Raw genomic sequence first — 24,294 nt, 5'->3', positions numbered from 1 at the left:
GGGAGGGCGCACCCCAACAAAATCATGATTGTGTCAAAGTTGTACTGCAAAGATCAACACAAATTTTGTGGGCATCAGTGAACAGAATAATTGGGAATAAGGTTTCAGATTTACGCCCTGCGAATTCCTTGCTTTGACAGGGCAAGGAGAACCGTAGTTTTATGACAGATCTCGTGGAAACTCTCAGCACCCTTAGCAAACTACAGTTCCCAGGATCCTTTAGGGGGAGCTGCGCCTCTCAAAGTGGGGCAAGAGTGTTTCAAATGCATGGTGTGGATGGGACCTTAAAGGTAAAGGTAAAGGGACCCCTGACCATTAGGTCCAGTCGTGGCCGACTCTGGGATTGTGGTGCACATCTTGCTTTATTGGCATCCAGCTTCCGGGTCATGTGGCCAGCATGACTAAGCCACTTCTGGCAAACCAGAGCAGCGCACGGAAACGCCGTTTACCTTCCCGCCGGAGTGGTACCTATTTATCTACTTGCACTTTGATGTGCTTTCGAACTGCTAGGTTGGCAGGAGCAGGGACCGAGCAAAGGGAGCTCACCCCGTCGCGGGGATTTGAACCGCCAACCTTCTGAACGGCAAGTCCTAGGCTCTGTGGTTTAACCCACAGCGCCACCCGCGTCCCCAGATGGGACCTTAGGGCTCAGGAAATACATTTGGTTCCTCTAAGATGGCGGGGAGGAATGCCATTTGAAGTAACAGAGGGGACTTCCTTTCACGTGTGGTGGGATTGTAAAATTATAAAGAAACGATTTACAGTGAAATGAAGAAGATGTTTAAAATAGCTTTGTTAAAAAACTCCAGAAGCTTTCCTATTAGGTATTACAGGAACGGACATACCAAGATCACGAAAGAACTTATTTATGTGTGCAACTACGGCCGCACGGACGCTGTTAGCACAACATTGGAAAGAAGAAGGCGTCCCATTCAAAGAAGATTGGTAAGTTAAATTAATGGAATATGCTGAAATGGCAAAACTGACAATGAAACTAAGAGGAAGAGCCGACAACGAATTTGAAGAATAATGGGAGATGTTTATTGCATATACGATACGATAATCTTTTATTGTCATTGTCCCATACAGAACAACGAAATTGAAAAAATCTACACCAAACATTCAAAAACCAACAAGCCTGCTATCCCAGCCTGGTTAACCCCCTAAAAACTCTGATACCCCATAATTAAATACAATATACTCCCATAGAGACTACCTTACACTGCGTTTAAAACCAAAATCGCATTTGGATAGAAAGTGTTTCTCAGGCGGCTAGTCCTAGTCTTTATAACCCTGTCCCTTCTTCCAGAAGGCAGAAGCTGAAAGAGATCATTTCCGGGGTGCGCACTATCCTGCGCTATCTCTGCAGCTTTCTTATGGCACCTGGAAGCATAGATTTGATCCAAGGTGGGAAGAGTGCACCCAATTATATATCTCTCTCTCTCTATCTATATATATATCTACATATCTATATATCTATCTATATCTATATCTATATCTATACACAGAAGCATTGTACCAGGTTAATACATTAGCACGATGTTAGGATTAATTGTAATTTGGATATGAATGGACAACAGGTACGTAATTTATATGGTTTTTAAATCTAGCAATGAACATGCGGTATGTTGAGTAATAATGGAACCAAGGAAGGGACTAGGGGGAAGCCAGCTTGATTTGTTTTGGATTTGTATTGTTGTTGTTTTTATAAATGTTATTTTTGGAAAATCAAGAAAATATTATCAAGAAAAGCAGGATTTGCGGGGACAGAAGAAAGCCTAAGGAACCAGGACTTCGGGGTTCCTGGGAGAGACAGACAGGGGTTCGGGGTATAGCACAACCTTCATCCACCAGGCGCCCTCCAGATGCTTTGGACTACAACTCCCATTATCCTGAGTGTTATGTACTGAGTTGAATAGGACCCAAAATGCAGCAGTCTGATTGGTCCCAGAACAATAGGATTCAGAATGCAGCAGTCTGATTGGTCCCAGAACGATAGGATTCAGAATGCAGCAGTCTGATTGGTCCCAGAACGATAGGATTCAGAATGCAGCAGTCTGATTGGTCCTAGAACAATAGGATCCAAAATGCAGCAGTCTGATTGGTCCTAGAACAATAGGATCCAAAATGCAGCAGTCTGATTGGTCTGCAGGAGCCACCCAATCCAGCTCCAGATGGAAGTGAATCCACAACCTGATTGGCCTACAGGAGAATTCCGGAATTAGCCAATCACGTGCAGCCCATTGTGTAAATAATGTATATAAAGCAGATACTTTGGGGGAACTTTCATTCCTCCACCCACCATGAGCTGAATAAAGAGCATGAAATCCACTCTCGACTCTGAGTATATTTCACTGAGCAAGCACAGCCAAGCTCCCTGGATCTGATGGGAGTTGTAGTCCAAAATTCCCAGAGTGTGCCTGGCTTGGTGAAGGTCCGTCCAGCAGGAATGGGCCTAAACCTTTGCCAAAATGGCCTCTAGGGCTTGGAGCCAGGGGCATGAAAAGGAATCCTGAATAATTTTCTGGGCCAAACAACTACCGCCATTATATCTCGGCTGCTATTTCCTCGCTTGCTGCCCTAGCTTCTGGACATGCGCTCCTTCGATGTGGCAGAGGTGCCAGTGGTCCCGAATCGTGACGTTCACGGCTCCCAATTTGGCGTAGAAATCCATCGCCGGCTGGTTCCACCGGGCACAGATGAAGCGGAATTCGGAACACCCTTTCTCCAACGCAATCTGAGGGGATGGGGGCGGAATTGGAGGCCGTTATTTATTAATTTGATGGCATTTTACCATTGTACTGTTCAGAGTTTATTAACTTATGGTCTATGTGTTGGAAGCTGCACGGTCAGGGGAAAAACAATGCTGTCCAGGGTTGCAAATTACTTGCCTTGCCCCGGGTGCTGACAACCCACGCTACGCCGCTGCCTCCTCGTCCAAGGAGCTCAATGTGGTGTACATAGTCCCCCCCCTTCATCACATCCTTGCAACAACCCTGTGAAGTAGGTCAGGCTGAGACCGTCCCAGTACGTTTCCGAGCACAATTCAAAGTGTTGGTGTTGACCTTTAAAGCCCTCAAAGGCCCAGTGTACCTGAAAGAGCGTCTCCACCCCCATCGTTCTGCCCGGACACTGAGGTCCAGCTCCAAGGGCCTTCTGGCGGTTCCCTCACTGCGAGAAGCCAAGTTACAGGGAACCAGACAGAGGGGCTTCTCGGTGGTGGCACCCGCCCCGTGGAACGCCCTCCCTCCAGATGTCAAAGAGAAAAATAACTACCAAAATTTTAGAAGACATCTGAAGGCAGCCCTGTTTAGGGAAGCTTTTAATGTTTAATAGGTTATTGTATTTTAGTGTTTTATTGGAAGCCGCCCAAAGTGGCTGGGAAAACCCAGCCAGATGGCCGGGGTATAAATAAATTATTACTATTACTATTATTATTATTATTATTATTATTATTATTATTCAAAGCCCATTTCTCTGCACCCCCCACGCTACGCCACTGCGAGGAGATGTGGTATAAATGTAAGAAACAGATAAATAGTCCATTCACACTCTGGCCTGGTTCAGTCAGGGGTGGCTAGCCAGGCTCCTTCACAACAACAACAACAACAACAACAACAGCACACACACCCGTTCAGCCTCACCTTTGCCACTTTATTCATTAAACTCGTGCCAATGCCTTTGCCTGGTTGGGAAAACGGGGAAAAATGAATGAACAAGTAAATCACACTTCATTTTTACCTGTGGACATTCTGAACTAGTCTTTGAGCGTTTTCTCGGTTTAAAAAGATCTGCTTGTGTGATGGCCTGGGACTCGGGCTCGGACGCGGAGCCAGAGGTGTCTCAGTCTGCACCGGATCCTTTGCCTCAGGCACCATCTGAACCAGGTCTGGGGCCTGATCCTGAAGAGCCCCGGTCTGCACTGGTTCCCCTGCAAGAAGCACCAGCTGGGCCGTGTCAGGGGCCTGAGCCTGCCCTGGCTCCAGATGCGGGGATTCCCTCGTTGCCTCCAGCTGGACCATCACTTACAGCTGCTCCACTACCGGCTGGGTCAGGGGAGGCTGAGGCGGCCCCAGAGTCTAGTAATCCACCGACGTCTCCCGAGCTGCAGAGACTGAGGTCTGAGAGAAGGAGAGACCTGAGTACTCGCAGGAGGAGTGCTCGCCTTTGGGCGAGACAGGGAGGCAAGTCGCCGGGGGATCAGGACCAGCTGTTGGACCCCGCCCCAGGTTGCAGGAGCATCATTGCTGTATGCTAGATTGCTGCCTGAGATCCTGTACCTGTCCTTGCCTGGTTTCCTGCCTTGACCCTGTCAGACTGACTCCCAGTGGGACCTTTGGATTCTGGACTGGTCCTGGACTGCATTTAACAGGTTACCGTTGGGTCCAGTGGTGGCTGACTCTGGGGTTGTGGCGCTCATCTCGCTTTACTGGCCGAGGGAGCCGGCGTACAGCTTCCGGGTCATGTGGCCAGCATGACTAAGCTGCTTCTGGCAAACCAGAGCAGCGCACGGAAACACCGTTTACCTTCCTGCCAGAGTAGTACCTATTGATCTACTTGCACTTTGACGTGCTTTCAAACTGCTAGGTGGGCAGGAGCAGGGACCGAGCAACGGGAGCTCACCCCATTGCGGGGATTTGAACCGCCGACCTTCTGATCGGCAAGTCCTAGGCTCTGTGGTTTAACCCACAGAGTTATATACACACAGACACACAGACACACAGAAGCACTGTACCCAGGTTAATACATTAGCAGGGTGTTACCTCAGGGTAAATACGCTTCGAGATGAATATTTTTGGGTTGTGCTCTGTGGCGACCAGGAAGTAACAGAGCGCGTTACTTCCGGGTTTCGCTGTGCACACATGCGCAGACGCTGAAAATGACATCACGCGCATGCATGGAAGCGCCAGAACGCAACCTGCACACGCGCAGGCGTGCGGACACAGGTTACATTTGCTTCAGGCATTTTTTTTGAAAAAGCATTTGCAGTGTGAACCCTTTTTTTAGTCTGAGGGCCAGATTCCCATGCACACAACCTTCTGGGGGCCACTTACCAGAGATGGGCAGGGCCAGATGCGAAACTGGGTGAAAGAACTGTTGCAGGAATTTATGTATGAGGACCCTGTTGCAACAGCTTTAATAAAGATCAAAGCTTACTAGCTGCTTTGCTTCTCAATATTCTCTGGTTGGCCTCTGTTATTTTCTCCTACCGATAGGGAACCCACTTAAGGACTCTATACGGGCTCTTGGATACCCCATAAAGAAAGAAGGGCAGATTTTGTTTACAACAGAACTGACTCTTATCTTGACAGTATGGCATGCAACTATCCAGACACTTTATTGCAACTGCAACAACCACATCCCCAACAGTCAGACCATAGCTGTCAACTTACAGATTTGAAAATAAGGGACCAGCAGCCTCGAAAATAAGGGATCAGCAGCCAAAATAAGGGGTTTTCTGGGCAAAGGTATTTCAACTTCTGAGCCCCTCTGAGCCAAAGACTGAAAGCCCAGCCAGCAGCCAAACGAAGCCTCAAGCGGTGGCTCCCACAGCGCAGCAACCCGGCAAAGGGGATGCAGCAAGGAAAACCACTGTCCCCTCTCCGCTGGCAAGTGCTGAGCAAAGGTGAGTCCCCAGGCAAGGCGGCCGATTTGATCGGCACAAGGCATGCAAGCTCCACCCCCCAGTCGTTCTCAGACTCCTTATTGGGTGAGCAGGGAGGGAGGGAGAGGAGCTGCTTCCTTTGAATCCTGGGAAATTTAAGGGACATCATCAATAAGGGACAGCAGCGGGACACGGCACTGGGGTAAGGGACTGTCCTGCCAAATAAGGGACGGTTGACAGCTATGAGTCACACCCATCCAGCAAACCCATAAAATGGACCCAAAAAAGGCTATGAAGTTTTTCCTGCTTATCTGCCCTCCGATCCTTCACTATTCCTCATCCTAGTTTACTGATTATGGTCTGTGCGCTCAGTAAGAAGAGAGAGGGGTGCACTCTGCACATGCTCAGAGGCACCCAACTTCCTGAGTACCTCGGAATTCCGGCACAACGTAGAGATCTTCGCCGAAGAGGATTCCGCCGTGCCATGTGCAGTAGGACAGGTAATGGAACTGGTACCCGACTATTGTGCGACCTGGAGAGCAAGGAGGAGGAGCAAAATTAAAAAGCATATTATTATTATTATTTTTTAAATATTTATTGAGATTTTTTAAATACAAAAGTGCAAAAATAATAAACAGTATGACATGTATCATAACATATTTTCAAAGCTTCTTTGGACTCCCTCACGTCTCCCGCTCCCACTTGCATCATTGTAAAACTTTTTCCAGCAATTTATCAACTTGTTTACATTCTTAAGTCTCATTCATTTAATTTAGTCTAATAATTCTCCAAAAAAATTTATGTTTTCCTCAATCTCATTTATCATCCATATTACGTCTAATTTAGTGGTGCTCAATTATTTATGATCTGGCATCCCTCTTAACATTCAACCAAATTACAGTGTTTTTGTAAATAAATCCTAAATTTCTTCCAGTCTTCTTCAACCCTCTCCTCTCCCAGGTCTCGGATTCTGCCGGTCATCTCAGCCAATTCCATATAGTCTATCAGTTGCATCAGCCATTCTTCCAGTGTGGGTAGATCTTGGGTTTTCCAGTGTTTAGCGATGAGTATCCTTGCTGCCGTTGTTGCATACAGGAAAAAAGTTCTGTCCTTCTTTATCACCCTCTGGCCGACAATACCCAGGAGGAAGGCCTCTGGTTTCTTGGGGAAAGTATACTTAAATACCTTTTTCAGTTCGTTATAAATCATTTCCCAGAAAACCTTCACTCTAGGGCAAGTCCACCAGAGGTGAAAGAATGTTCCTTCAGCTTCTTTACACTTCCAACATTTATTATCAGACACATGGTATATCTTTGCAAGCTTGACTGGGGTCATGTACCATCTATATATCATTTTCATTACATTTTCCTTCAAAGCATTACATTAAAAAGCATATTAAAAGGGAATAGGCTGGGCGATAATTCCCAACGCTAGCGGAAGCCCAAATTCAGCATCAGTTCACCTCCAGTTTTATGATTACCGTATTTTTCCGTCTATAAGACACCCCTATTTTTTGGGATCCTGATTTAAGAAAATGGGATGGCCCCGTGTATAAGGCGCCCTGAAATATACTCAGAGTCGCAAAGTGATTTCATGCTCTTTATTCAGCTCATAGTGGTGAGGAGGAATGAATGAATGTCCCCTCAAAGTATCTGCTTTATATACATTATTTACACAATGGGCTGCACATGATTGGCTAATTCTGGAATTCTACTGTAAGCCAATCAGGTTGTGGATTCACTTATATCTGGAGCATGATTGGGTGGTTCCTGCCAACCAATCATACTGCTGCATTGTTCTAGGACCAATCAGACTGCTGCAATTTGGATCCTATTGTTCTAGGACCAATCAGACTGCTGCAGTTTGGATCCTATTCAACTCAGTACATAACACGCCCCCAAATTTTGGACATTATTTTTTAGGGGAAAAACCCCTAGTCTTATACAGTGGACACTCGGGTTGCGAATGTGATCCGTGCGCGATGCACATTCGCAACCTGCTGCGTCCGCAACCCGCAGCGGCACGTCTGCGCAAGCACGGGTTGCGATTTGTAATTTTGGTGCATGCGTGAGCGCCGAAACCTGGTAGTAACCTGTTCCGGTACTTCCGGGTTTCGGTGGTCCGCAACCCGAAAAAACACAACCTGAAGCGCCTGTAACCCGAGGTATGACTGTATACGGAAAAATATGGTACTTTTTATTTTTATTTATTAATTAAATTTGTATACCACCCTTTATACGTAGACCTCAGGGCGGTTCAAAGCATCAAAATAAAAGATAAAAACACAAAATACATACATAAGAAAAACAAGAACAATCCAAACCAATCATCTAAACCTCCCACAAACCCATTTAAAAGGATATTATGGGATGTTAACCAGCCAAAAGCCAGGTTGACTTAAAAACAAGATCAAAATACAACATTAAAATGCAGCCTCATTTCAGTAGAAACGCAAATCAAAAACCTTTTGGGGATGAAAACGTCAAATCTTCAACAATGGCCCTCTCTTCCTCCACGAATTTGCTTACTGTATTTTTTGCTCTCTAAGACTCACTTTTTCCCTCCTAAAAAGTAAGGGGAAATGTGTGTGCGTCTTATGGAGCGAATGCAGGCTGTGCAGCTATCCCAGAAGCCAGAACAGCAAGAGGGATTGCTGCTTTCACTGCGCAGCGATCCCTCTTGCTGTTCTGGCTTCTGAGATTCAGAATATTTTTTTTCTTGTTTTCCTCCTCCAAAAGCGTCTTGTGGTCTGGTGCGTCTGGTGCGTCTTATAGAGCAAAAAATACGGTAATTCTCTTTTAAAGGCATCCGGCTTAGCGGCCGTCTCCACCTCCATTCACCCCGCAGCGTATTGCGTAGTAAATCAACAACCCCAACAATCATTCCTCATCCTGATAATCATCCCGGTTTTGTATTTCTGTCCTTTACCTGCTGAGCTATATATATATATATATATATATAGCCAGTTTCCTTGGCTTTCCCCACCCACTAGGCAACGCTGCTCCTCTTTCCCGCCCACACCAAAAAGAAGTTTAGCAGTTCCACTTGCAAGGCTCAGTCCGCCTCTTTTGCTTACCGTCTTTTCTCTTCTGTTCCGGGGGTAGCTCAGCTACGAGGCACCCAAAGGTGGAATCTTTCTCAAACCCATCTTTTCTGAGAACTAGAAAGAAAAGGACAGATTTGTTTAAAACACTGTTATGATTCATTGGGCTATAGACACTGGTCATAATATACAAAAAATTATGGAACAGGGAATAAAATTTACTGCATGTAGTGCATTGAAAGAAAACATTATGAAAATGATGGTGGTATATAGAAGGATAGATAGTAAATAAAAGGAAGGAACTTTTTATCACATGTGGTGGGAATGTAAAAAAGTGAAAAGCTTCTGGGAAATGATATATAATGAGATGAAAAAGATTTTGAAATATACATTTATTAAGAAACCAGAAGCATTTTTACTTTGCATTGTAGGAGATGATATTAATAAACCGACGAAAGAAGAATGGAGGATGAAGTTGATGGACTATGCAGAATCAGATAAATTAACAGGAAGGATTCGAAACCTGCGGGATCAGAGATTCTTAGAAGACTGGAGTAAATATATGAACTTTTTGAAAAGTAATTGTGATGAGCAGACTACGCTAGTAGGACTGCAAGAAGTTTTGTAAGGTGGGCTATTTGAAATACTGCCAGAATGACTATGAAAAGAATTATTAGTTAAGGACAATTAAATGTAATATAGAAATTAAGAAATGCAGAATAAGTGATAAAGAACGGAAAATCACCAGAGGTGTTGACAGAAGTCTAAAATATTGTATAAGATGAGAAGATATGTGGTATGACTGTGGGAACTGATATGTTTAAAAATGAATAAAAAGAAAAGAAAAGAAAATGATGGTGGTATATAGGTATAGAACACCAGCGAAATTAGGCAGAATGTATAAAATAGATAATAAATGTTGAAAATGTAAAGAAAAAGAAGGTACATTTTACCATATGTGGCGGGAATGTAAGAAAGTGAAGGACTCCTGGGAAATGATTTATAATGAGGTGAAAAAAATGTTGAAATATACATTTGTTAAAAAAACCCAGAAGCCCTTCTATTGGGTATTGTGGGTACAGAAATTCATAAGAGCAATAAAAAAACCTGTTTTTATATGCCATAACTGCAGCAAGGACACTATTAGCCCAAAGATGGAAACAAGAAGACATACCAACTAAAGAAGAGTAGCAAGAGAAATTGATGAACTATGCCAAGATGGCGAGACTAACAGGGAAAATTCAGAACCAGCAGGACCAGACTTTCCTAAAGGAATGGAAGAAGTTTTTGACATATCTGGAAAGCAATTGTAATCAATTGACATCGCTTGTAGGGTTAAAATAAGTTTTGTAAAGAGTAATTTATAAATTATTGTGAAGAGAATTAAGAATAGATGTATTGGAAATCTGAGTTTATAGCAATAACTATAGTAACAAAATGCATAATTTGTTGTTGTTGAGTCGTTTAGTCGTGTCCGCCTCTTTGTGACCCCCTGGACCAGAGCACACCAGGCACTCCTGTCTTCCACTGCCTCCCGCAGTTTGGTCAAACTCATGCTGGGAGCTTCGAGAACACTGTCCCACCATCTCGTCCTCTGTCACCCCCTTCTCCTTGTGCCCTCCATCTTTCCCAACATCAGGGTCTTTTCCAGGGAGTCTTCTCTTCTCATGTGGAGGCCAAAGTCTTGGAGCCTCAGCTTCAGGATCTGTCCTTCCAGTGAGCACTCAGGGCTGATTTCCTTCAGAATGGAGAGGTTGGATCTTCTTGCAGTCCATGGGACTCTCAAGAGTCTCCTCCAGCACCACAATTCAAAAGCATCCATTCTTCGGCGATCAGCCTTCTTTATGGTCCAGCTCTCACTTCCATACTACTGGGAAAACCAGAGCTTTAACCATACAGACCTTCATTGGCAAGGTGGTGTCTCTGCTTTTTAAGATGCTGTCTAGAAATGCATAATTAGAAAGACTTTAAAAAACCATCAGTCAAGGTTGAAGGAAGTCTCAGGCGATGATAGCCAAAAAATTCGAAATGATGCTTAAAAGGATGTTATGCTGGAAAATATGTGTAAAAACTAACAAAATTTTATTTATTAAAAAAAAAAAAAACCACTGGGTGCCCTGCAGCTGTTTCGGGGCGACAACCCCCACCAGCCTCTTCCAGCTGCAGGGCATTCAGTTGGTGAATGTTGCATTGGGAAATGACTTCTTTTCAAGACCAAAATTGCAAACCGCATAGGACTTTAGATTCTGCAAACGCCCCGAGAAGTCCTGATGTTCCACGATGAGAGTTGCCCTTTTTCAAACACAGATGGCTTACATTTTACTTGTTTGTCTGTTTTGGAGAGGGTGGGGGGATGAAGTTATGCAAGAATTCTCTGTCCTTCGTTAACACATTTTGTTATGTACTGAGTTGAATAGGATCCAAAATGCAGCAGTCTGACTGGTCCTAGAACAATAGGATCCAAAATGCAGCAGTCTGATTGGTCCTAGAACAATAGGATTCAGAATGCAGCAGTCTGATTGGTCCCAGAACAATGCAGCAGTATGATTGGTCTGCAGGAGCCACCCAATCCAGCCCCAGATGCAAGTGAATCCACAACCTGATTGGCCTACAGGAGAATTCTGGAATTAGCCAATCACGTGCGGCCCATTGTGTAAATAATGTATATAAAGCAGATACTTTGGGGGAACTTTCATTTCCTTCTCACCACTATGAGCTGAATAAAGAGCATGAAATCCACTCTCAACCCTGAGTATATTTCACGTTTTATACTTTTTCAAAGCAAAAGCCGTGTACCGGCGGCCTGCTGAAGATTGGCGGAGCTATTTCATTTCGTAAGACGTTATTCATCATTATCTTATTTACTTTGCAAAATTTGTACGCCGCTTTCTGGCTGCAGCCTCGAGGCGGGTAACGAAAGGAACGAAACGTTACTAAGGTTATTAGTCAGACGAACTCTGTGTTACAAAGACTCCCTGTTTAGGGAAGCTTTTAATATGTGAGGAATTATTGTATTTTAATATTTTGCTGGAAGCCGCCCAGAGTGGCTGTGGAAACCCAGCCAGGTGGGCAGGGTATAAATAAATTATTATTACTTAATTCTCTCCTCTTAGGCAAAGATCATAAGACGACCTGGCTGGTAGCCAGATTCTGCACCAAGATTTGTAGGCACAGATCATCCTCTAGAATAAAATAGCTTAGTAGGGAAATGTTGAAGTTGCCCTTTGGGGCGCCTCATTGTCAATTTCTTATGGTAGCCCAAATCTCAGTTGTGCAGGTGTATGTATATATCTCAATTTTAACTCATGAGCTATTGCTGCAATCTGCTCTGATTGTATATTTTATCTTTATGAACTATGTTTTTATTGTGTTATGCAAGCTGGTCTTTGACCATAATAAATTATCTAAATCTAAGATCTAAATCTAAAAATTATTATTATTATTATTATTTATTTCTGCAAACATGACACAAAGAGAAGAAACACCATAGAGCTTCTGCAATAGCACAATTGGACAACTTCATCTGCCCCAGTTGCAACAAGACATGTATCTCGCGCATCGTTGACCTGCCAGCAGCTTGACCTCAACCCCAAAGGCACATTCCTAAATCATCTCCCGAGAAAAGACGGATGACAACAAAGTAAAAGCATTCAATAAATTAAAACCAGCAACCAGCTAAAAATGCTAAAATTGGCGTTCCAAAAAAACTGGGTAGGCTTGTGTAAACACAAACGTTTTTAGCAGGTGCCGAAAAGAGCCTTGTGAAGGCGCCTGCCTGATTATCAAGAGGCGGGGAGTTCCAAAGTTCCGCACTAAAAGATCAACTTCTTACAAAGATCAACTAAAAGACCCAACTTCTTACGGGACAGATATTATCTGGCACCTGTAACAGGGCCGGTTCTGCAGACTGACGTCGTCAGGAGGGCATTAGCTAATCGGTGTGACCCCGAACCTCCAAAATGCCTTCTTTTCCGGACCAGACCAAAATCCACCCACTGCCAGGATGGCTTACGAGGACTCCGACTGGCAGCAAGAAATCACTGGCCCACAGGCAAATTTATTATTCCCTTAAGAGTATTTGTATCCAAAAGGGCTTCCAGAATGACTTAAAGGTAAAGGTAAAGGGACCCCTGACCATTAGGTCCAGTCGCAGACAACTCTGGGGTTGTGGCGCTCATCTTGTTTTATTGGCCGAGGGAGCCGGCGTACAGCTTCTGGGTCATGTGGCCAGATCTTTTGGGAGATCCCCACCCAAAAAGAGGTGACAGTCTGGAAGCACCCAGGGCTGCTGTCAAGGAGGGTGTGGGGAGAGATGCCATCCCTCAAGGGGGCAGGGCAGTGTGCCAGCTGCAATCCATTTTCCTTACGTTCTGGGGTGGTTGTCAGCTGGTCCAAAGCTTTGTGGAAAGCTGCAGATTCCTGAAAGAAGCAAAATGTTGTGTATGAGTCCGGCAAGGCCCTTGGATTACAATGCCAGCCACATCGTAGGGACATAGGAAACTGACTTCTACCGACTCCGACCATTGGTCCATCCAGCCCAGCACTGCCTACACTGAATGGCAGTAGCATCTCTCCAGGATTTCAGACCTGAGGAGCCACGCCTGCCCATCAGAGTGCGGCATAGTGGTTACTGCATTGGCCTAGGACCCGGGAGAGCAGGGTTCAAACTTCCACTCAGCCAGTCGCTGTCTCCTTAGACTAGCCCAAGGCATTGGCAAAATCCGGCCCGCCAGAGGTTTTGGGACTACAACTCCCATCAGCCCTAGCTAACAGGACCAGTGGTCAGGGATGATGGGAGTTGTAGTACCAAAACATCTGGAGGGCTGAGTTTCCCTGTGCCTGGCCTAGCCTGCCTCACAGGGTTGTTGTGAGCATGAAATGGGGGTGGGGAGAGAGCTATTTACAATGCCTTGAAATCCTGGGAAGATCAAAGCAGTCAGTAAATGTGATACAGTGGTGCCTCGCAAGATGAAAAGAATCCGTTCCACGATTCTCTTCGTCTAGCGGTTTTTTTGTCTTGCAAAGCAAGCCCATTGACAGCTTAGCGGATTAGCGCTATTAGCGGCTTAGCAGCTTTTAGCGGCTTATCGGCTTAGCGGATAAGCCGCTTATAAAAAGGGGGGGGAAGGGGAAAAAAGTCAGAAAAACTCGCAAGACATTTTCGTCTTGCGAAGCAAGCCCATAGGAAATTCGTTTTGCGAAGCACCTCCAAAACGGAAAACCCTTTCGTCTAGCGGGTTTTTCATCTTGCGAGGCATTCGTCTTGCGGGGCACCACTGTACATGAATAAATAACAAATGTTCACCACCTTGAGCGGGAGGAATGCAAAGTTAATAAACGAATGGTTTGTTTATCTTAAGAGACAATGGAGTGCGCCTCCAGGGGTTGCTGGAAGGAAGCGTACAAGGCCTTATCCAACCCTCTTAGGGACTCCGCTCCAGATTTGTGTAGGGTTTACTCCAGAGCCTTTTCTTCTCCTGTGTAATGGCCTGAGGCTCAGCTTGGAGCCAGAGGCGTCTCAGTCCGCACCGGATCCTTTGCCCCAGGTGGCATCCGAACCTAGTCTGGGGCCTGATCCTGAAGAGCCCCGGTCTGCACTGGTTCCCCTGCAAGAAGCACCAGCTGGGCCGTGTCAGGGGCCTGAGCCTGCCCTGGCTCCAGATGCGGGGATTACCTTGTTGCCTCCAGCTGGGCCATCACTTACAGCTGCTCCACTACCGGCTGGGTCAGGGGAGGCTGAGGCGGCCTCTGGGTCTAGTAACCCACCGACGTCTCCCGAGCTGCAGAGACTGAGGTCGGAGAGAAGGAGAGACCTGAGTACTCGCAGGAGGAGTGCTCTCCTTGGGGTGAGACAGGGAGGTGAGTCACTGGGGGATCAGGACCGGCTGTTACCCCAACAGAGATAAAAGGCTGTCGGACCCCGCCCCAGGTTGTGGGAGCAGTGTTGCTGTTTGCCAGAACCTGCCTGAGACCCTGTGCCTGTCCTTGCCTGGTTTCCTGCCTTGGCTCTGTTGGACTGAATCCTCTCAGAACCCATGGATACGGGACTGGACCTGGACCATGTTACTCAGGTTACCCCTGGGCCCAGCACATCCTGAAGATGTCCGGCAAGGCAGAGGAGGTTGACGATCAGTTTTGCTTCTCCAAGATGGGCTCCCTTCCCAGGTGGACGAGCCCCATTTGCCCCTCATTCCCTCTTGACCATTAGACCCACTCCTGGTCTCGTCTGCTCCATCTTCTAGAGTCTGTCCTCACAGGCAGAGGATGTTCCTAACTCCCCGAGGCTTTGAGACCCACTGGCTCCCCTCGCCTGGTTCAGCCGGCCGGTTGAAGCCGTTCCTAGTGTGTGGCCGCTGTCGCACGCCGACAGCTTCTCGGAGCCGCAGGTGAGAGCAGAGTGCAGGATGGGGTCCAGAGGTGGACAAACCACCCCAGAAGGAGCATGACGTGTCCCTCAACAGAGGTACCGTATTTTTTTCTCTATAAGACTCACTTTTCCCTCCTAAAAAGGGGAAATGTGTGTGCGTCTTATGGAGCGAATGTAGGCTGCGCAACTATCACAGAAGCCAGAACAGCAAGAGGGATTGCTGCTTTCGCTGCGCAGCGATCCCTCTTGCTGTTCTGGCTTCTGAGATTCAGAATATTTTTTTTTCTTGTTTTCCTCCTCCAAAAACTAGGTGCTTCTTGTGGTCTGGTGCGTCTTATAGAGCGAAAAATACGGTAATTTCCCTTTCCCAAATGCCCCGTACACCCCAACCATAAATGGGATGGGGAGAAATCCAGCTCTGGGTCTAAGGCACTCCCTGTACCCAAATCTCCTGCTTTCTAGGTGCTCTCTTGCCCTCCCACCCCCAAATCTCTTACCCTAATAAGTCGCATGATGGCCTTAAGGTCTCCTGCGACCCAGGGGCGTATGATATAACTCATGCTGGCTCCTCCGAGATCCTTGCTCTCTGCTCTCCTGTCCTGGACTCTGATCTACTGAAGGGATGGTCTCTCTTTTTTTCTGCTTTGCTGGATTTGACAATGGGAGGGGTCCCTCCCCCCCCCCCAAGGCTTTGGGTCACTAGGCCATCTCAATTTGCTGACGCTCAGTTGTTTTCTTAGGGAGCTGTGCCGGTTTGCAAACCCTGACCCATAAACAGGCAACAAGGTTCTTCCCCCCCTGGTGAAAATTAACTTCTTTTGGCACGAGCTTGCATCACTTTCACCTCCTCGAAGCAGTCTTGACCCAAGCAGGGCTCGGCTATGAGCAAGCAACCCAGGAGGTCACTTAGGGTGAGGGTTTCGGTTGAAGGGTGGCCCCCTTTAGATGGGAGGGGGGCGTCGCATACCAGCCACCGGCAGGGACAGATGGGAAAGTGGGCAGAGGTTACATTCCGGACATGCAAAAGGCAGAGATTTCTGGACATCCTGTTAATGGAAAAATCCGAGGGCTCCCTTGGACAAAAAACAAAGACACCAACCAGGATTACTTGGAGCAAAACAGCAGCCTGTAGGCTTGGCCTTTATTGATCTGTTGCAACAGGGTGCTCCCCTCGCTTGCAGGAGAGAGGTAAAGGTAAAGGTAAAGGTACCCCTGCCCGTACGGGCCAGTCTTGACAGACTCTGGGGTTGTGCGCCCATCTCACTTAAGAGGCCAGGGGCCAGCGCTGTCCGGAGACACTTCCGGGTCAGGTGGCCAGCGTGACATCGCTGCTCTGGCGAGCCAGAGCCGCACACGGAAACGCCGTTTACCTTCCCGCTGGTAAGCGGTCCCTATTTATCTACTTGCACCCGGAGGTGCTTTCGAACTGCTAGGTTGGCAGGCGCTGGGACCGAGCAGCGGTAGCGTACCCCACCGCAGGGATTCGAACCGCCGACCTTTCGATCGGCAAGCCCTAGGCGCTGAGGCTTTAACCCACAGCGCCACCTGCGTCCCAGCAGGAGAGAGGAGAGACCCAGAAAAATGGTGTGCAAGGCCTTATAAAGACTTTTGAAATTGCCACCCTGTAGATCAAGACCACCCCAAAAACATCATACATACATCGCAGAAAAGGCGGTCTAAAACAGAAATTTTAATATTGTTTTTCTTCTGTTGTTGCTTATCTCCTGTCTGGCAGGTTACTTGATTGGATTTCCTGGGTAGCCTGGCCAGTCTTTTGTAAGGATAAATACTTAGTTCCTGGGCCAGGTCACAGGCTCACACCCTATTCAAACACAGACATACCCTTAAGACAGGATTTGTGAAGGAAAAGACAATGGGGAGGCTTTTCCAGTTTGACCCTACAGAGAAAACATTTGCTCAGTTTAGGAATCAAAATGGTTCTAGGTTGGCCTTCCTGTGCTGATCTACGTATGTGCTTGGTTGGTACGCTTATGAACATTACCATATATCGAAGACCATAAAATTCCTCTCACAATCCCACAACCCTCTCCTGCCATGCAAACAAGAGGTGTTTTCTCAGCATTCGAAAAGAGCAAGTTGTGTTGCTTTACAGGTGGAAATGGCACTTCTGCCAGGAAACCCCTTTGGCAAGCCGGCAAAATGGGGCATCATAAAATCGAGTTTTAGAGTTGGAAGGGATAAAACATCAAACATTTAAAAATTCCCTAAATGGCTCGGTCCCATCTCCTAATCCGAAGTAAGAACAGCGTACTACTGTGTTGTAAACAAAAATTGCCCTTTTTTCCCTTATGGGGTATCCAAGAGCCCATATAGAGTCCTTACGTAGGTTCCCTATTGGTAGAAGAAAATAACAGAGGCCAACCAGAGAATATTGAGAAGCAAAGCAGCTAGTAAGCCTGATCTTTATTGATCGGTTGCAACAGGGTGCTCCCCTCACCCATAGGAAAGGAGGAGGAACCCAGAAAAATGGTGTGCAAGGCCTTATAAAGACTTTTGAAATTGCCACCCTGTAGATCAAGACCACCCCCAGAAACATCATACATACATCACAGAAGGGGTGTAGCTCAAGACCAGCACTCCAGATACATCATACCTATCACAGAAAAGGCGGTCTAAAACAGAAATTTGAATGTTTTCCAGGTTATCTGATTGCCTTTCTTGATAGTCTGTCACCCATTAAAATGCTGATTACTCAATTCCTGAGACAATGGGAAGGCTCCCTCACCCCCTCCTTCCTTGCAGGGAAAACATTTGGTCAGTTTGGAATCAAAAATGGTTCCAGGTCGGTCTTCCTGGGCTGATCTATGTACGTGCTTGATTGGTACACTTATGAACGTTGTTGCTGTTGTTTAGTCGTTTAGTTGTGTCCGCCTCTCCGTGGCCCCCTGGACCAGAGCACGCCAGGCCCTCCTGTCTTCCACTGCCTCTCGCAGTTTGGTCAGACTCATGCTGGTAGCTTCGAGAACACTGTCCCACCATCTCATCCTCTGTCGTCCCCTTCTCCTTGTGCCCTCCATCTTTCCCAACATCAGGGTCTTTTCCAGGGAGTCTTCTCATGAGGTGGCCAAAGTCTTGGAGCCTCAGCTTCAGGATCTGTCCTTCCAGTGAGCCCTCAGGGCGGATTTCCTTCAGAATGGAGAGGTTTGATCTTCTTGCAGTCCATGGGACTCTCAAGAGTCTCCTCCAGCACCAGAATTCAAAAGCATCCATTCTTTGGCGATCAGCCTTCTTTATGGTCCAGCTTTCACTTCCATACATCACTACTGGGAAAACCAGAGCTTTAACTATACGGACCTTTGTTGGCAAGGTGGTGTCTCTGCTTTTTAAGATGCTGTCTAGGTTTGTCATTGCTTTTCTCCCAAGAAGCAGGCGTCTTTTAATTTTGTGGCTGCTGTCACCATCTGCAGTGATCATGGGGCCCAAGAAAGTAAAATCTCTCACTGCCTCCATTTCTTCCCCTTCTATTTGCCAGGAGGTGATGGGACCAGTAGCCATGATCTTCGCTTTTTTGATGTTGAGCTTCAGACCATATTTTGCGCTCTCCTCTTTCACCCTCAATAAAAGGTTCTTTAATTCCTCCTCACTTTCTGCCATCAAGGTTGTGTCATCTGCAAATCTGAGGTTGTTATTTCTTCCGGCAATCTTAATTCATGCTTGGGATTCATCCAGCCCAGCCTTTTGCATGATAAATTCTGCATGTGTATACACACACACACACACACACACACATATAATATAATATATATTATGAACATTACCATACATCTAAGACCTCAAAATTCCTATCACAACTGCAAGGTTGTTGTAAGCCACCCTGTTAGCCACAGACTTCCTTTTTCTCATTTTCCATTTCGCATTGCCCTTGGGCCGACCTCGGCCCCCTCCTCCTCCCGCCACCTTTTTTTGTTCGGGACGGGGAGAGCGGACACGCGACTGCCCATTCACACGGCTCTGGCAAAACTCGCGGGTTCCATTCCCCCACCCCGCCCGCCCCGTTGCAAACCCGGAACCTCCCCCTCCAAACACCGAGGCGCCGCGCGCTGCTCTGTAGGCTTTTCGTATCTCTATGGGTAGGACGGGGGGGGGGGGAGCGTCCCGCGAGAGGGAGCCCGAGCCTTCCAGCTCTCGCGAGACGCGAGTGGGCGGAGCCGGCGGGGTGTCATGGCCGCCTCCAGTGGCTGCCCATGAGTTGCTGTTGGGGAGCTGCTGGGAGGTAGACGGGCGCTCCTGTTCTCTGGGCGGGGGGAGATTGGGGGGGGCTTTTTCTGTGCTTTCAGCCCCCACCCTCCAGCCCCTCCCCTTAAAATAGGTAATTTATTTACTTTTATTTATTACGCCTGCACTTTGTGTTTTTTTTTAAATATATATATAATTTTTATTAATTTTCCATTTAATAATATATAATCACATCATTATTCTCCACTTTCTGGCTCCCTAGAGCCTCTCGACTTCCTTCCCTCCCGCCTCGTGGCTTCCAAAATTGACCTTTCTATCATAGCATTTAATACGTTTTCTCATTAAACTCGTTACAAGGTACCTCCAAATTTAAATAAACATGAAAAGGAAGAAGATTTCTCATTACAAGGCTTCAGGCAACCCTACTGGTGACGTTAATGGCTTACAATGTTCTTTCAAATACTGTATAAATTTCATCCAGTCTTTCTGGAATACTTGATCGTGCTGGTTTCGGATTTTTTTTCCGTCAGCTTCGCCAGTTCTGCAAAGTCCATCATTTTGGTCTGCTTCTCTCATATTGCGCCTGCACTTTGGAACTCCCTGCCTGTTGACACCTAGAGGTTGCTGTTCTCTTTTAAAAAAAGCCCCAAACATTCTTGTTTACACAAGGCTGCTTGGAAAGTTGGCGTGAATCTTGATTTCCTTTAATGTTTTCACTTTCTTATGTTTTGAAGTACGTCTGTGATCTTTCCTTCCCACAATTTTATTGCTCTTTTTGTGAAGCAATTTGAGGTTTGTTCGTTTCACTTTCTTGGATTTTATCACTTTTCGTGAATGGCTTTGAAGTTTGTTTTCTTTCATTACAATCGATACATCATTATTATTCGTTTCCTTTCAACGCCACTTTCTCTTTTTATGTGTGTGTGTGTGGGGAATCTCAGAGCGGTTTGCTAGCCTTTTATATATTAAATTTGTATACCGCCTCAGGGTGGGTCAGAACATTAAAAATACAAAATAAAAACACAAAGCCCACATTAAAAAATCCATGTAAAACAACCCAGAATAAAACATCACAGAAGAAAGTCAAATATAAAGTAAGCAACATAATTAGCGGAAAACTGAAATATTCTCTTGAAAGATTTCAAAATAAAACATGCAGCATAGTTAACAAAAAAAAGTTATCATAAAAACATTACAAAGGAGGTCAAGTACAGAATGCGCATTTAATGCAGCAAAGTTAACAAAAAAATTATCATAAATGTTTCAAAAGAAAACATTACTAAAGGAAGTCTAATATAAAATGCACATTTAAAACAGCATATGGAGCAAAAGAATGAAAAATTGATATTATCAATATTATGTAATAAATAATCCAGCTTTTCTGCTCGGAATATGTAGTTCTTCATGTCATTTAATCCCCAACAACAACCCTGGGGGGGGGTAAGTTAGGAGGAGAGAGGCAGTGACTCAGTGAGGTGCTTCATGTAGCTGAGTGGGGGAATTTGAACCCTGGTCTCTCTCCTATGTCCTAGTTCAGCACTCTTAACAACTAGCCCACCACTGGCTTTCTTTGCAGTTATTATTTACAGCACCCTCAGTGGGCCTGGGGAGCAACAGGAGTACAGGGAGGCAGGTCTCCCCCACCCCCAAGTAGCTTAAATGCTAAAACTTAGCACACGGTGACTTTAAAAAACCTACGGGAAACTGTTCTGTTCCTTCAATCTTACTGCAGCAATTAAGAGTACAGTGGTGCCCCGCAAGACGAACGCCTCCCCGCAAGACGGAAAACCCGCTAGACGAAAGGGTTTTCCGTTTTGGAGGCGCTTCGCAAAACGAATTTCCCTATGGGCTTGCTTCGCAAGACGAAAATGTCTTGCGCGTTCCTGCGGATTTTTTTTCCCTTCCCCCCCTTTTTCTAAGCCGCTAAGCCGCTTATCAGTTGATCCGCTAAGCCGCTAATAGCGCTAATCCGCTAAGCCGTCAATGGGCTTGCTTTGCAAGATGAAAAAACCGCTAGACGAAGAGAATCGCGGAACGGATTCTTTTCGTCTTGCCAGGCACCACTGTACATCTTCCACAATACAGCTATCTGATTCCTGATTTTGATGTTTTTTGTTTGGCTTTATGTGTAAATCTTGTAACCCAATCTGGTATTTTTTCTATGAATAGAGGTATGTGCTAATTCACAGCTAATTCTCCCCTGGTCTCCTCGCTGGCCCAAATAGGACTAATTTAGCCAGCTAGCCCTGGTGATCATCTAATGTTTATTGGATGGATTTCCCCCCTAAATTGATTTTTGAATTCTGAATTTAGTATTCACGTTTTATAATGTATTTTATGCTGTTTTCTGTTGCACCAATTAAGTGTTTTAAATCTGTGGTTAGCCGCCCTGAACTTGGAAGGACGGGGTATAAAGAAAAAATTATTGTGATTATTAATTATTATTTTTATCCATAAAATAACAAAAAGCACCTTGAGCTTGGCCCAGCAGCAAATTGATTCCTGAGTGCTAGAAGTCTACTCCCACCCCTCGCCGAAAAAGCTTTCCCCGCCCCCAGATTAATTGCCCTGAGGACGTGCTTGTGTTTCTCTTAGTCATGAGGTGGGTAAAAAAAAATTAAAATGCCTGGCAGGGCACCTGTGCCCATGGGAAATCCTACTCAACAGTTCCCTTTCATGTGGACTAGCAACTTGATTTTGTTTTGTTACTTTTGAAAAAAAAGCTGAGACTGGCAGGCTACCGTATTCTGTGGTTGCTGCAGAATACGTTCAGTCCTAATGATGGCTGGAATATTTGGGTATCAGTCTGGGCTATAGCTGTCAACCGTCCCTTATTTGGCAGGAAACTCCCTTATCCCAGCGCTGTGTCCCGCTGCTGTCCCTTATTGATGATGTCCCTTAAATTTCCCGGGTTTCAAAGGAAGCAGCTCCTCTCCCTCCCTCCCTGCCGGCCAGGGAGGAGGGAGACTCCAACTCTGTTGCTTGGCTGTGTTGCTCACCCAATAAGGAGTCTGAGAACGACTGGGGGTGGAGCTTGCATGCCTTGTGCCGATCAAATCGGCCGCGTTGCCTGGGGACTCGCCTTTGCTCAGCGCTTCCCAGCAGAGAGGGGGCGGTGGTTTTCCTTGCTGCATCCCCTTTGCCGGGTTGCTGCACTGTGGGAACCACCGCTTGAGGCTTTGTTTGGCTGCTGGTTGACTAAAATCCCTTATTTTGGCTGCTGATCCCTTATTTTCGAGGCTGCTGGTCCCTTATTTTCAAATCTGTAAGTTGACAGCTATGGTCTGGGCATTCTTATTTATTTTGCAACTTTTTCCTTTCCGTGCAGAATCCTTCCTCCCTCTCGGCAACCTCCACCTCCTTACGCTGGGATGAATGAAGCACCCGGCGCTGCGGTACACTCAAGCTTTCCCTGGTGGTCTGGCTTACATAAACACTGTCCTCTTAGTATTAGTAGTAGCGGTGGCGCCTCTTAGGAGCAGGGCTTAAGGAGACACTCCGAGGTTTGTGTGATGGATGCCAAGCCGCCCCTTGACCATCAGGTTGTGCTGGAGCTGGGGCAGCCAGACGACAGCAAGGTGGACCCTGGGGCCATCTCTGGACCTGCGGCGAAGGTGCCAAGACTAAATGGGAGCCAGGAAGACGAGGGGGCTGCTGCAGAGGCAGTTCCTGGGCCCAAACCCCCGAAGGAAGAACCTGAGATCGGGGACACAGCGCATCACCTCAAGGAAGAAAAGGAGGAAGACGCAATTGATGGAGGAGAAATGTTGGCAGAGGAAGGAGAGTATTAGTGAGTGTCTGGTGTTGCCTTGCGGGCAGATGGGTGGAGGTCCAGCTCAGATGGGTCCTTTGCCCAGTTCAGAAAGGGGAAAGATGATTTTTTTAAATTACTGATTTAATATTTGTGTTCCGCTTTCCCAGCAACAAATGTTGAGCTCAAAGCGTCTCACAATAATCACAATACAGTGGTGCCCCGCAAGACGAATGCCTCGCAAGACGAAAAACCCGCTAGACGAAAGCGTTTTCCGTTTTGGAGGTGCTTCGCAAAACGAATTTCCTATGGGCTTGCTTCGCAAGACGAAAATGTCTTGCGAGTTTTTCCAACTTTTTCCCCCTCCCCCCCCCCTTTTTATAAGCCGCTAAGCCGCTTATCTGCTAAGCCGATAAGCTGCTAAAAGCTGCTAAGCCGCTAATAGCGCTAATCCGCTAAACCGTCAATGGGCTTGCTTCGCAAGACGAAAAAACCGCTAGATGAAGAGAATCGCGGAACGGATTCTTTTCGTCTTGCGAGGCACCACTGTAGCTTTATTTTTTTAATGCAGTGGCGCTGTGGGTTAAACCACAGAGCCTAGGACTTGCCGATCAGAAGGTCGGCGGTTTAAATCCCCGCGAAGGGGTGAGCTCCTGTTGCTCGGTCCCTGCTCCTGCCAACCTAGCAGTTCAAAAGCACATCAAAGTGCAAGTAGATAAATAGGTACCGCTCCGGCGGGAAGGTAAACGGCGTTTCCGTGCGCTGCACTGGTTCGCCAGAAGCGGCTTAGTCATGCTGGCCACATGACCCGGAAGCTGTACGCCGGCTCCCTCGGCCAATAAAGCAAGATGATCACCGCAACCCCAGAGTCGGCCACGATAGGACCTAATGGTCAGGGCTCCCTTTACCTTTATACAGTCATACCTCATGTTACATTTGCTTCAGATCGCGCATTTTCAGGTTGCGTCCCACAGCAACCCGGAAGTACTGGAAAGGGTTACTTCCGGGTTTCGCCGCTTGCGCATGCGCACACGTGCAAAATGACGTCACACGCATGTGCAGAAGTGGCGAATCACGATGTGCAGATGCGGGTTGTGTTCTTTTCAGGTTGCAAATGGGTCTCCGGAACGGATCCCGTTCGCAACCAGAGGTACCACTGTACTATTAAAGACAGCATTGGCTAAAAGCACTTAAAGGCATGAGATGCCAGTGTGGCTCATCTCACCAAAATTGCTTAGAAAGGTGCCTGCACATTTTGTTTCATAACTTTCTTTGTGGTAGGGTTGGAGTTTTACTTGAAAAAAGAAGTAAACTTAGCCTTTGCCTTCTTG

The 24,294-nt window shown here is 46.5% G+C and overlaps 2 protein-coding genes and 2 long non-coding RNA genes across 5 annotated transcripts in view; 2 read left to right on the top strand and 2 right to left on the bottom strand.

The window, feature by feature from the left end:
- LOC307202372 overlaps positions 1–24,294 on the bottom strand; it is a 359,370-nt gene that overhangs the window by 21,775 nt on the left and 313,301 nt on the right. The gene's annotated exons all lie outside the window — the stretch shown is intronic.
- The window catches only part of LOC307202385, a 55,174-nt gene that overhangs the window by 7,647 nt on the left and 23,233 nt on the right, over positions 1–24,294 (top strand). The gene's annotated exons all lie outside the window — the stretch shown is intronic.
- LOC307202324 (thialysine N-epsilon-acetyltransferase-like) lies at positions 2,032–15,762 on the bottom strand. Its single transcript, XM_079952212.1, has 6 exons — positions 15,513–15,762; positions 13,016–13,067; positions 8,682–8,765; positions 6,036–6,137; positions 3,645–3,685; positions 2,032–2,737 (listed from the first exon to the last, which is right to left on the bottom strand). Exons 1-6 carry the CDS (start codon positions 15,573–15,575, stop codon positions 2,561–2,563), a joined length of 519 nt encoding a protein of 172 aa, XP_079808338.1. The 5' UTR covers positions 15,576–15,762; the 3' UTR covers positions 2,032–2,560.
- WRAP53 (WD repeat containing antisense to TP53) overlaps positions 19,164–24,294 on the top strand; it is a 28,364-nt gene continuing 23,233 nt past the window's right edge. Inside the window, exons 1-2 of one of the 2 annotated variants that reach the window (XM_079951966.1) lie at positions 19,164–19,249; positions 22,541–23,002. In XM_079951966.1, coding sequence (XP_079808092.1) covers positions 22,725–23,002 — 278 coding nt within the window. In that variant the 5' untranslated portion in view covers positions 19,164–19,249; positions 22,541–22,724. Of the gene's footprint in view, positions 19,346–22,540; positions 23,003–24,294 lie in introns of both variants that reach the window. The other variant, XM_079951967.1, reaches the window with a different exon arrangement.

Source organism: Podarcis cretensis (genome assembly GCF_951804945.1).
Source record: "Podarcis cretensis genome assembly, chromosome: 13".
In the NCBI taxonomy this organism is placed as follows: domain Eukaryota; kingdom Metazoa; phylum Chordata; class Lepidosauria; order Squamata; family Lacertidae; genus Podarcis; species Podarcis cretensis.
Note: the sequence above shows the minus strand (reverse complement) of the source record. Positions and strands in the feature narration are given on the sequence as shown.

Bases quoted from the DNA above. Each gene is read 5' to 3' on its own strand.
- LOC307202324 (XM_079952212.1), bottom strand. From the start codon at position 15,575: ATGAGTTATATCATACGCCCCTGGGTCGCAGGAGACCTTAAGGCCATC. The intron at 8,766-13,015 runs GTAAGGAAAATG...TTTTCTTTCTAG, and splicing joins GCTGACAACCACCCCAGAAC to TTCTCAGAAAAGATGGGTTT. The intron at 6,138-8,681 runs GTAAGCAAAAGA...CTTGCTCTCCAG, and splicing joins GGAACAGAAGAGAAAAGACG to GTCGCACAATAGTCGGGTAC.